Raw genomic sequence first — 12,555 nt, 5'->3', positions numbered from 1 at the left:
AAATGCAGGGATTACAGGCGTGAGCCACCATCCCAGGCTCAAACATTGTACTTTTGTGTGTATGCACATGGGTATGTCAGCGGACTTGGGAGTCCAGGAAGGTGAACTGTAGCCAGATAATGGAGGGTCTAGAATACCATACTAAAAGCTTATTTAGGGAAGGGAGCACAGGTCTTCCCTCAGGTCTGGGCCCTGTTTCTACCCTTGAGATGTACAAATTACTTAATCTTTTTGGGAATTCCTAGCCAGCACAGTCAGGCAAGAGAAAGAAATAAAGGGCATCCAAGTTAGAAAAGAGGAAATCAAACTATCTCTGTTTGCTGATGATTATACCTAGAAAACCCTAAAGACTCCTCCAAAAGACTTCTAGATGTGATCAGTGAATTCAATAATCTCAGGTTACAAAATCAACCTACAGAAATCAGTAGCATTGCTATACACCAACAACAAACAAGCTGAGAATTAAATAAATAACTCAATCCCTTTTACAATAGCTATTAAAAAATACCCAGGTATATACTTAACCAAGGAGGTGAAAGATCTCTACAAGGAGAACTGCAAAACACTGCTGAAAGAAATCGTAAATGACACAAACAAATGGAAATACATCTCACATTCATAGATTGGAAGAAACAATATTGTGAAAATGACTATACTGTTCAAAGCAATCTACAGATTTAATGCAATTCCTATCAAAATGCTAACATCATTTTTCACAGAATTAGAAGAGGCAATCTGAAAATTCATACAGAACTTAAAAGGAGCCCAAATAGTCAAAGCAATTCTAAGAAAAAAGAAAAAATCTGAAGGCATCACATTAACTGACTTCAAATTATACTACAAGGCTATAGTAACCACAACAGTATGGTACCGGTATAAAAGTAGGCACGTAGACCAATGGAAGAGAATCGAGAACCCAGAAATAAAGCCAAACACTTACAAACAATTGATTTTTGACAAAGCACACAAACTGTAAACTAGGGAAAGGACATCCTATTTAATAAATGGTGTTGGGAAAACTGGATAGCCACATACAGAAGAATGAAACTGAATCCTTATCTCTCACTATACACAAAAGTTGAACTCAAGATGGATTAAAGACTTAAATCTAAGACCTGAAACCATAAAAAATCTAGAGGAAACCTAGAAAAATTTTTCTGGACATGGGCCTAGGCAAAGCTTTTATGACTAAGATCACAAAAGCAAATGCAACAAAGACAAAAATAAATAAATGAAACCTAAGTAAATTGAAAAGCTTCTGCACAGCAGAAGAAATAATCATCAGAGTAAACAGAAACCTACAGAATGGAAGAAAATATCTGCAAACTATGCATTTGACAAAGGACTAATATCCAGAATCTACAAGGAACTCAAATCAGTCAGAACAAAGTAAATAATCCCACTAAAAAGTGGGGTAAAGAAAATATATAAGATACAAGCAGCCAACAAATGTATAAAAATGCTCACTATCACCAATTATCAGAGAAATGCAAATTAAAACCACAATAAGTTACTACCTTACCCAAGTCAGAATGACCATTGTTAAAATGTAAAAAAACAGTAGATGTTGGCATAGATGAGGTGAAAAGGGAACACTTATACACTGCTGGTGGAAATTCAAATTAGTATAACCTCTATGGAAAACAGTATGGAGATTTCTCAAAGAACTATAAGTAGATCTACCATTTGATCCTACTACTGGGCAATCCCACTACTGGGTATCTACCCAGAGGACAAGAAGTCATTATAACAAAAAGATTCATAATTGCAAAGATAAGGAATCAACTGATAAGTGGATAAAGAAAATGTGTTGTGCATATATATACACCATGGAATACTCAGCCATAAAAAAGAATGAAATAATGTTTTTTGCAACAACTTGGATGAAACTGAAGGCTATGATCCTAAGTGAAATAACTCAGGAATGGAAAACCAATATTGCAAGTTCTAAGTGAGAGTTAAGCTATGGGTATGCAGAGGCATACAGAGTGGTGTAATGGAAATGGGAGACTCAAAGAAGAGAGGGAGGGTAAGGGTGGTTAAGGGAAGAAAAATTATCTACTGGGTACAATGTAGGCTGCTCTGGTGATGGCTACATTAAAATCTCAGACTTCACCACTATACGATTCATCCATGAAACCAAAAACTACTTGTATCCCTAAAGCTACTGAAATGAAAAAATTAAAATTAGAAAGACTAAGAAAAATATCTAATCTTTCACTCCCAGAGTTTTCCCCTTAGGTAAAATGAGCATGCCAATACCTACTCTGAATAGTTTTGAGGAGCGTCATATGTTTGTAAATCCCTTATTGTAGTTTCTGGGTTTTAGTGATCACTCAGTAATGGGATCTATTAATGGTTTGGGGAAGAGAAGTAGCCGAAGGGATTTGGGTTTGCAAGAGGTCATTATGGAGGCCATGATTGGAAGCATGGATGGGAGTGGGAGGGATTGGGCAGGGTGAGGCGAAGTGATTGAGTGTGGGCTCTGGGAGGCCAGTGAGGAGGCTGGAGCAATAGACTAGGCAAGAGATGAGGACCCACACTAAGGCTGTGAAATGGAATGGGCAAAAGCAATAACTATTTAGGTGACACAATCAGCTGACCGACTAGCTGAATGTAGGAGGTGAGGGAAAGAGAGCTTTCTAGTTGCATGGCAGTTCAGCTATTATGGATCTGTAATACAGAAGGAGGAAGGCTGAGGGAGTGGGGCTGAAGGACTGGCGGGGAGGGGAAAGGGAAGGAGAGAAAGAGGGCATATTGAGGAGCAGAACGTCTTAGAAAAACAAGAATGCTTCATTGCTCTGTGAGTGTGGGAGGCAGGAGGTGAGCAGGCTCCACATCCTGAACCGAGTCAACTTTAGAATCTCCAGGGAGTGCCCTGCACATGTGACCTCCCCCAAAGAGGCATTACCGAAGGACTTCTTTCTAACTTGTGTCATGTGTAGTTGACTTTCTTTGTCTGCAGGACTCTCCCAGGGGCCAACTGCCTTGGTTTCAATCCACCCACTTAACTTCCTCCACTGCAGTTTTCCACAGCTCTTACTCAGCAACTTCAGGTCTAATCCTGAATTGTTTTTGAGTGCCATTGTTTTTAGTCTGTAGTTGCAGTTCATCTGTGAGGTCATTTCCTGATGTTCTACCTAGAAGTTCCAAGCGGTTTCCCACAGATGGAAAGACACAACGACAAAGGGGAAAAAATTCCTGACTCTGGCTTCTCATTATGAAAGGGTAGCAATTGCTCCCCTTTGGGGTTTGAGGGACAATCCAAGACTTGTCTTTACCACAGGAGGAGAACAAGTCAGCAGCTTATTCTTGGTGCCATCAGCACCATAGACAATGTTTGGACGCAACTGGTAGTTCATGAGGAAACAGTAAATGGAAGCCTTTTTCAGGTGCAAAACACTTAGGACAAATTCTTTACTGAGGGGGCGGGTGGAGAAGAGAATGCTGGAAGGCCTTAGCGTTGAAAAGGAGTCAAGTGAAGATGACCAAGAAAAGGGAGGCGCAGACATCCAGGATAAACTACATGGGCATAACAGTGTTGCTTAATGCGGTCTTGGTTGACAGCATAGTGTAGTGACAAGAGCTTATGTTCTAGAATCAGACAATTCTAAATTCAATCCAGACTCTTTACTAAATTACATGAGCTTGGCTTAATCATTTTTCTTTTGGGGCCTTAGTTACCTTGCTATAAAGTGTTGATAATGCCTCCCCTACAAAGGCTTATACTACAGTTTTAGAATAGAGGGCAGGACTTAGGAGACTGGCAGTCAAAGGAGACTTTCCCATTACAGGATATCATTCTATTTATGTATCTATCTATGTATCTATCTATATATCTCCCTCCCTCCCTCCCTCCCTCCCTCCCTACCTACAGATCCATCCATCTCATATTAGTTTCAGTAAAGTTTGAGGTTATATTACTGTTCTTGCTTTGGTAGTAGAATCCCCAGTACTCACTATGGTTACTAGCACATTGTAAGCGTTCAACAGATGTTTATTGGCTGGAAGAGTTACATTAATCTGTAATCTTTCTTTAAGAAATTAATCCTCTCTCCAGTCTTCCCTAAGTATATGTCACCACCATCAGCCCAGATATTTATGTCAAAAGTCTTGATTCCTTGATTTATTGAGCACCTGCTAGGGTCTAGGCATCATGTGGGTTGCTAGAGTAGGGGAGGTAGGAAAAGCGTGATGAGCTAGACCCAACCACAGCTCTCAAGAATGTTAGAGAAAAGGGAAGAACTTGTCATTTGTTCAACTTTCCGCTCATCTTTAGGTATAACTCATAAGTGGGCCATTTCGAGTGTGTTTTTACAACCCTTGGACAAACATGTAGAAATAATTATAATCCACAGCCATCTGAATGGAGAAAAGGCTGCCGTGAAGTGGTTCCCTGGTCATCGGATGTGTGAATGCCATACTCCGGAATTCTCACTATTTGTGAAAACTACGGAGGAATAACGCTTGTTTTAACTCCTACTAGATTTCTCCCACTCCAGTCCAGCCTCTGTAGATGACATAAATGCCCAGAATAAGAATGTTAAAAGCACATGGAAAATGACTCTTGGCTAAATCTTTTGTGAAGCTAACTTAGAGCTGAGTGAGTTAGCTTATTTCTATTGAGTGTGGGCTGCACTTTATATATCTATGACTATATATAAAGAATCGTTTCAAAAAATTCTGTGACTCTTTGGCTTAACTGTGAATCACAAGGCTCCGATTTTAGAGTGTGTGTGTGTGTGTATGTGTGTGTGTGTGTGTGTGAGAACTTTGGGCATAAAGCATATATTAATATGTACTTGTAAAGAAGTGCAATGTGTATGTAGCAAGTTTTATAGTTTTGTTAAAGCAAGGGGAGGGTAATGGAGGAGAAAGAGAGTGTGTATGTGTGTGCATGTGGTGCAGGTGCTGGACAGAATTACATGAGCAGCCAACTTCTTAGCAACCCAGACATAAGATATGAAGTGTTGTAAGAGGTGATTGTTTTCCTTTCAGAATAGCACACAGGTCTTTGAGGAACCCTTGACTTTCTCTTTCCTCTTTGTCTTGTTAAAAGGGGATTAGAGTCCAATTAAGCCTTTTAATCCCAAGGTAGAAATTCATGTTTAAAAACAAGATTTACGGCTTCTTAAAAAAAAAACAATCAGTGCAAGTTGAGTTTTGTCCTTTCAAGTTGCGACCTGCATGGTCCCAAAGAGTGTTTTCAGCTGAGTACCCAACATGCGGCTCTTCTTAATTACTTCGCCTCATACCTCCACTCCTTCATCTTTTGAAGTACCCTTCAACCTAAATAGCCATATGCTGCTAGAAATACTTCAGCTTCTGGATTGCCATGACCAACTCTGGGCTTATCTCTCTTCAGTTGGCAATACAGTGACCAGGGTTAACAACAATAGTATTAAGAGCTAACGCTTATTGGATGCTTAGTATATGGCAGGTATCACGGTGCTAGGCACTTTACATGCATTATCTTATCAGGTGCTCCATCTGGAAACACCCAGGGCTGGCTTCACCAGTGTGTGACTTGCGTAGCCACACAGGTTTAATGCTCTGCTGTTCTCACTTGAAATTCTTGATCATTTTTGAGCAAAGGACTTGTATTTTCATTTTGCACTGGGTCCTACAAATGTAGGTGACCAGTCCTGAGAACATTAGATAACCCATAGTTTCTTTTGCTTTCTTTCCATCTGATGCCTAATACATTGTCAGAGGATGGGATAGTGAATCTTAAATTGTGATCCCAAAACACTCTTGAGAAAATAGGTGCCATCATCTTCTCAGAGGGAAGTTCTCTAAGGGACAGGAACCATGTCATGGCACTCAGCAAGGGAAAGAAAAGTATCTGTAAGAATTTGGAAAATGCTGTTTAACCCCTCTAAACCTCAGTTCTCCCATCTGTAAAATGGGGATAATAGTAATAACACCTAATTCGCAGGCTGTTCAAGGATAAAAGGAAATGTTTATATAATTCTGACATGCAATACGTACGGCATTAGTTACTATCAGGGCATTCTGGGTGCTTAGCAAGTGCTAAACATCAAATATTGCTTGTGACATGTATGAATCACTTGCCCAGCTCCAAAGTGCCCTCATCCCAGGAGTTTCTTCCCTACCTGCCCCGCCGAGCTGGAGGGAACGTCTGCTTTTTCCACGGGCTGGTTGATCACAGAGGGGTTGCTGGAGCTGATGAGCACTGGGGTGCTGATCTCTACCATATGGCGCCCCGAAGGAGAATGGACCATCCGGTTGAGAGTGTTCAAGGCTGTTGTGATGGAAAACTGCCCAGGCCCCTTCCTCCTGGACCCTGGGCCCCTACGGAGGGTGGGTGTGTTACCTCTGGAGGACGAGGACACCAGGGACAGGTTTTTTGTACGGGATGACTGGCGACCTTTGTTCTTTTCTAGAAGGTGTCTTGCGGTGAGGTTTGGCTGAAAAGACAAAAGGTCCAATGAGAAGTTTGTCTTCTTGATTTAATGTGAGTAGCCAGTTCCTACCCACGCCCATGTGAAGCCAGGTCAGATGCCACCTCCTCAGTCACTGGCTCAGATGCTCATTCCTTGGTGAGCACAGTAACAGCTTCCATCTTTTATCAGTGCATCCTCATGACTTTGCTCTATCAATGCATTCTCACAACTTTCCTGCAAAGTATTACTCTTTTACTGAGGTCCAAAGGGGATAAAAATAAGCCATGATGCTCCTTCCTGGCTGAGAGTATTCTGTTTTTACCCATTTTTCCCAGTCATATCCAGCTCTTTTCACCTAGTGGGCTTCCTTCCTCTTCCTGTAGCCGTCCTGGAATCCCCTTGCCCTTCCTGGTGCTCCCAGCAGCCCCTGTGCTTCCCAGTCATTGCATTTTTCACTCCAAACCACAATCCTTTACTTGCTTTCCCCGACTAGTCTGTAGGCTACATGGGTTGCAGGGACTTTCTTTTTCTACACATGATTCTCTCCTGTACCGCAGAGTAGATACTTAGTGTTTGTGGAATAATGAGTGAATGAAGTTGCTCAAATTTATACATTTGATGTGTTTGAGTCAGAATATAAGTGCATTCAGTACCCTGAATCCTTATGCTGACTATCTTTTACTATTTCCTCTAAATATGTTCATGTCATCACCATTCTTCCTTGTTCTATATCTCTTGGCCAGTGATGTGTTGGTAAATCAGCTGTCAAAAACAAAAAGTAGCAAGCAAGAAAGAAAACAAGTCCTAATTTGTGAAGTTTTCCAGGCCACCCAATGGTTTAACAACTGGCTGGCAAAATTCCTGAAAATGTAACAACCAGCTCTTGTGATCTAGTTCCAGCCAGCTACAGTACACCACTGTGTTATGTCTGTCTTCCCTAATATATTGGTCAATTCTCACAAGAAATATATAATAATATTTTGAGTACCCTATTCACTGAGGGCCCCTGTGGGTTCATTTTCTTTGGAAATCTGAAACATGTTGACAAACAAGGGTTAGTGCAATAACTCTAAAATTTTAGAATGATTACCTAAATTTCCATTTTTATTATTGTTACCAGTTGCCCTCTAAAACCACATCTCATTCTAATGTAGAAATCCAACTATAGAGGTAAAGGAAATTTGCCCATTAAAGGACTTTTTAGTGACAATGTACAGAGGATTAAAATAGCTGAGATAGCAAATTTTATTGAATATGGCTTTTGTTGAGGAATAATTTCTTAAAAAGAAAATTTTAAAGAAGACATGTTTCTTGCCTCAAGAAGCTTATAATATTGTGAAAACCTCATCAAGAAGGGGAATGAGTATTATTATGTCTACTTTAAAGATAAGAAGGCCGAGGCCTGGAAGGGATGACTTATAAATGACAGAGACAGCATGTAAACAAGAAAACATCATTTAATAATAAGTGCTCTGATGTGATAGAGAGCGACTGGGGGAGGCAGCTGCTGTAAATTAGGGGGTCGAGGAAGATCTGAGAAGGTGGCACTTAAGCTGAAGCAACAAATGTCAACAAGGAGCTAGCTATGTAAAAATGGAGGTTAGAACATGCCCAAAGAGGGCATGTTCACACTATAAGCTAGCGTGAACGTCCTAAAGAGGGAAAGGGCTCAGCTTGCTTGAGAGAAAGAAGAAAGAAACAGAGAGAAGGCTGGAACAGAGCATGTGAGGAGAAGATGATAAAAGAAGCCACAGAGATAGGCAGGGGCCAATCACAAGAGTCAGGGAGGGTTCCATTTTATTCTATGTATAATAGGAAGTATTTGGCAGGACTTAGGTAGAGGAGTGATATGATCTGATTTATGCCTTTAAAAGCTCATGCTACTGTTTGGCAGTTTCTTAGAAAGTTAAACATACATTTAGCATCTGACCCAGCAATTCCACTCCTAAGTAATTACCCAAGAGAAAGGAAAACTTGTGCCCACTCAAAAACCAGTATGAAAATGATTATAGCAGCTTTATGCATAGTTGCCAACAGTTGGAAAACAACTCCAGTGTCTTTCAAGAGGTGAATGAACAAACTCTGGCACATCTATACAATAGAATACTACTCAACATCAAAAAGGAATTAACTACTAATACATGAAACAGCATGGATAATCCCAAATGCATCATGCAAAATGAAGGAAGCCTGACTCAAAAAGCTACATTCTGTATGATTCCATTTATATGACATTCTGGAGAAAGAAACCTACAGGAGCAGAAAACAGACTGGTGGTTGCCAGTGGTTATGAGTTGGGGAAGAAATTGACTATAAAAGGGCAGCATGCGAAATTTCAGGGCAGCTGTTGGAACTATTCTATGTCTTGATTGTGGTGTGGTTACACAATTGTATGTATTTATTAAAATTTATAGAACTAGATGTTAAAAAGTAAATTTTTCTGTACGTAAATTAAAAAAAAAGAAATAAAAAGCTCGTTTTGGCTGTTATTTAGAAATGCCAGAACAGAAGTAGGGAGGCCAATTAGGAAGTTATTGAAATTGTTTAGGCAAGCTCTGATGGCAGCCTGAACTAGAAAAAATGACTTATAGGACCCAGGGCACCTGCCCCTCCATTGTTCCCCCAGTAAAAGGGCAATATACGCTCTGAATTGAATGAGTAAAGTTCTTTATACAGCCATTCATGGCTATAATGAAATAAGTTAAATTTTTCTGCTTCTACCTAATTGTTCTGTCCCCAGGTGAGCACCACCTTCAGCTTTTCTAACATCAACACTGACAAAGGGCCCCTGGAGACTCTGCATCTGCCCTGTCCTCTGCCAACATGATTAATAGCTCTGTTGGGGAAGAATTGCAAGTCTCTTAGATTTGCACCCACTCATTTGAAACAATATTGTCGAGGCTCATTGGGCTGAGCAAAGTTCATATAACCCAGGTAGGCTCCATTGGAGGAGTCCTGATAAGAATGAGCATAGGCTGAGCCTTTGTTTTATTTTATCACCTTTTAATGTAGGTGCAATTCAATAAGTAAAATGATATATTAACAAGAAAAAGCCTGTTTATGCCAAAACACACACACACTACACACACACACACCACACACACACACACACACCATGCTCATAAGAAAGACTCCCTTCCTTCTAATTGCTTTGCATGGCACTGGCAATTCAAAACTTATTTAAAGAGATCTCAGCAAGTGCTAGTCTTAATGAAATGACCGAAGTCAAAATTTAAGTGCTGCTTTAAAAAGCACAATTTAGATATCAGGTAATTTTTGAAAACCAAGTTTCCAGATTAGAACAACCACTTGATTATCTTTTTCCCCTTCAAGCAATTAGGAGAACAAATGAAGCACTGGCTAGTTTAATAATAATCCTGATGGTTCTTGTATTTGCTAATTTTAGAGGTGAAGTGGTAGGAAAGTGTATCCAAATGAATAATCATTAAATGGAGAAGTTTTGGGAAAATGGGTTTCAGAAATGGATAATAAGATGAGTGGTGCCTCCCCGCTTTCCCAGAGTTATGAAGAAGCATCTCAAGATAATGCAGTAGACAAGGCAACAATTTCCATAAATACTTAAGTACCTCCTATGGGTCCAATGAGGTACTAATTGCAGCTGATCTCTGTCCTTGGAGAGTCAACCATTGTTTCCGAATCATAGTAACTTCCTTCTCAGAAAAGGCTCCTACCCAGCAGATGGCTCTGCCACTGACCTACGTCCATAAATCAAGAAGTAGGGCTGTCCTTGACCACTTTTCTTCTCTATCCCTGCCTCTGTCAATCCCAAAGTCCTCTGGATTCTACCTCCTGAAATGTCCCTGAACATCCTGGTCTAATCCACAGTCATCTAACTGGGCAATGCAGGAGCCTCCTAACTGGACTTTCTGCTTTTTTTCTCTCTCCTCCTCAAATCATTCCTCCTACTGCAGCCAGGACAGTCTTTAAGAAATCCAAATCTGGTCACTTCAAAAATCTTTCAATGGCTTCTATTGGCTTTTGGGTCGAATCCACACTTGTTATGATATGACAAATGCAATGATATCCAATGTTTCATGTGTTCCCTTATACTTCTCAGCTGACTTGAAATCAGATCAGGCTATGTAACTGATTCAGGTTAATGGGCTGTGAGTGGGAGTGACAAGTATCACTTCTGAGATGAGGTGTTTAGTTGCTGATACAACTCACTCTTTTTCATGCATCCCTACTGTGGAAACTAGGAAGTCCACCTATTCCAGATGATGCAGCTACAAGATGCATCATCTGGAACAGGTGGACTTCCTAGTCTGGGATCCTGAGTGACTATGTGAGCAGAACCCCTCATCATTCCACACTGAACATGGAATGTAGGTGAGGAATACTATTTTTCTTTGTTAAGCCACTTAGACTTTGATGCTGTTTATTGCCACAGCATAACCTAGCCTATCTGGACTACACAGGATGGTTTACGAAGTCCTCTGTCATCTGCCTTACATTTCCTTCCCTGGCTTCACTTTTTGTTCTTCTTTTACTCTCTAAGCTCCAGCTCTGGTACTTCCGTTTTCCCCTGGCTACACTTTACCTCCTCATTCTGCAGGACTTTTGCACATGCTACCTCCATTACCTAAAATGCTCTTCCTTCCATACTTACTTTTCTATCTGTCAGATCTTGGCATAAGTGACATTTGCTGACTTTCTGCCCAGGTAAGTTGCATATCATAACTTCCTAATAGTTTCCTCTACTTCAGTCTTTTTTTTTTTTCTTTTTCTTTTTTGAGATAGGATCTTGCTCTGTTATCCAGGATAGAGTATAGTGGCACAATCACGGCTCACTGCAGCCTCGACCTCCTGGGCTCAAACAATTCTCCTGCCTCAGCCTCTGGAGTAACTGGGACCAAGTGTGGGCCAACATACCTGGCTAGTTTATAAGTTTTTTGTAGAGATGGGAGTTTCACCATGTTGCTCAAGCTGGTCTCAATCTCTCGGGCTCAAGCAAGCCTCCCACCTTGGCCCCCAATGTGTTGGGGTTACAGCCATGAGCCACTATACCTGGCTTCTTCAGTCTTTACATGATTCATCACACTTGTAACTACTGGAATACTTTCTGACTTTACAGTCTCTCAGGGCAGGGACCCATGTTTGTCTTGTGTCTTTTGAACTAGGCACAGGTCCTGGCATAGCAGGCACTCAATGAAAAATTAGTTGATTAATTAAATATATGTTTAGGATAGGGTTACACTGAATGGTTTGCTCTTTACTTTTTTTTCCCCCTTGGGAGCTTTGACTACTTTCTGAATCATTTTCCATTCATTCACTTGTTAAGCTAATTTTTTAAAAACAGAGTGCCTGTTCTGTGTTAGGTTAGCCTGTGAAGTACAACTAACACACTCATCAGATATTCAGTGAGGAAAGAGACCATTGAGGGTTTAACTACTTGCTGAAATTTTATAGAGAAAGTGGGTTTCTATTTGAGCCTTATAAATAAGTGAAATTTGAATAGGTAAAGAGAATTGGGTGGTATATCTGAAAGGGGCCCCAGCAAGAGAAAAAGCATTAGGAATGAGAAGTAGGAATGAGTTTAATAGAGACAGTAAGAAGACCAGCCTCTCTGGACCCTTCCTCCAACCCTTCCTTCAGCACTGATCGAGTAGAGGAGTTATAGAGAACCCTGAAAGCTGTGCAATGCGCTGGGTATGCCATTCATTTCAGAACCTGCTTTAGCTCTTACGATTAGAAGAATTGGTTGCTTCTCCATTGTGGTCTGTTCTGTTTCAAACCCTCCAACCCCCAGGGTGGACAGCACACCTTTTACTTCTTTCATAGCTTTCCACTACTCATTTTTAAGGCTTTATGCATGTTAAACACCTAATAAATGCAGTTAAACAATGAAACTTCTGTTTTTTGTTTTTTTTAAGACAGAGTCTCACTCTGTTGCCAGGCACCAGGCTGGAGTGCAGTGGTGCCATCTTGGCTCACTGCAACCCCTGCCTCCCAGGTTCAAGCAATTCTCCTGTCTCAGCCTCCCGAGTAACTGGGACTACAGGTGCACGCCACCATGCCCAGCTAATTTTTCTATTTTTTAGTAGAGATGGAGTTTCACCATATTGGCCAGGATGGTCTCGATCTCTTGACCTCGTGATCCACCTGCCTCAACCTCCCAAAGTGCTGG

At 40.8% G+C, this 12,555-nt stretch overlaps 1 protein-coding gene across 4 annotated transcripts in view; it reads right to left on the bottom strand.

Annotated features, from left to right (window-relative positions):
- SH3RF2 (SH3 domain containing ring finger 2) overlaps positions 1–12,555 on the bottom strand; it is a 147,879-nt gene that overhangs the window by 69,080 nt on the left and 66,244 nt on the right. For all 4 annotated transcript variants that reach the window (XM_064366471.1, XM_064366473.1, XM_064366472.1 and 1 more), the window contains exon 5: positions 6,117–6,431. In XM_064366471.1, coding sequence (XP_064222541.1) covers positions 6,117–6,431 — 315 coding nt within the window. The remainder of the gene's footprint in view (positions 1–6,116; positions 6,432–12,555) is intronic.

The sequence above is a fragment of the Aotus nancymaae genome, unplaced genomic scaffold (assembly GCF_030222135.1).
Source record: "Aotus nancymaae isolate 86718 unplaced genomic scaffold, 86718_ANA_hifiasm-v0.15.2.pri h1tg000064l_1, whole genome shotgun sequence".
NCBI lineage: Eukaryota > Metazoa > Chordata > Mammalia > Primates > Aotidae > Aotus > Aotus nancymaae.
Note: the sequence above shows the minus strand (reverse complement) of the source record. Positions and strands in the feature narration are given on the sequence as shown.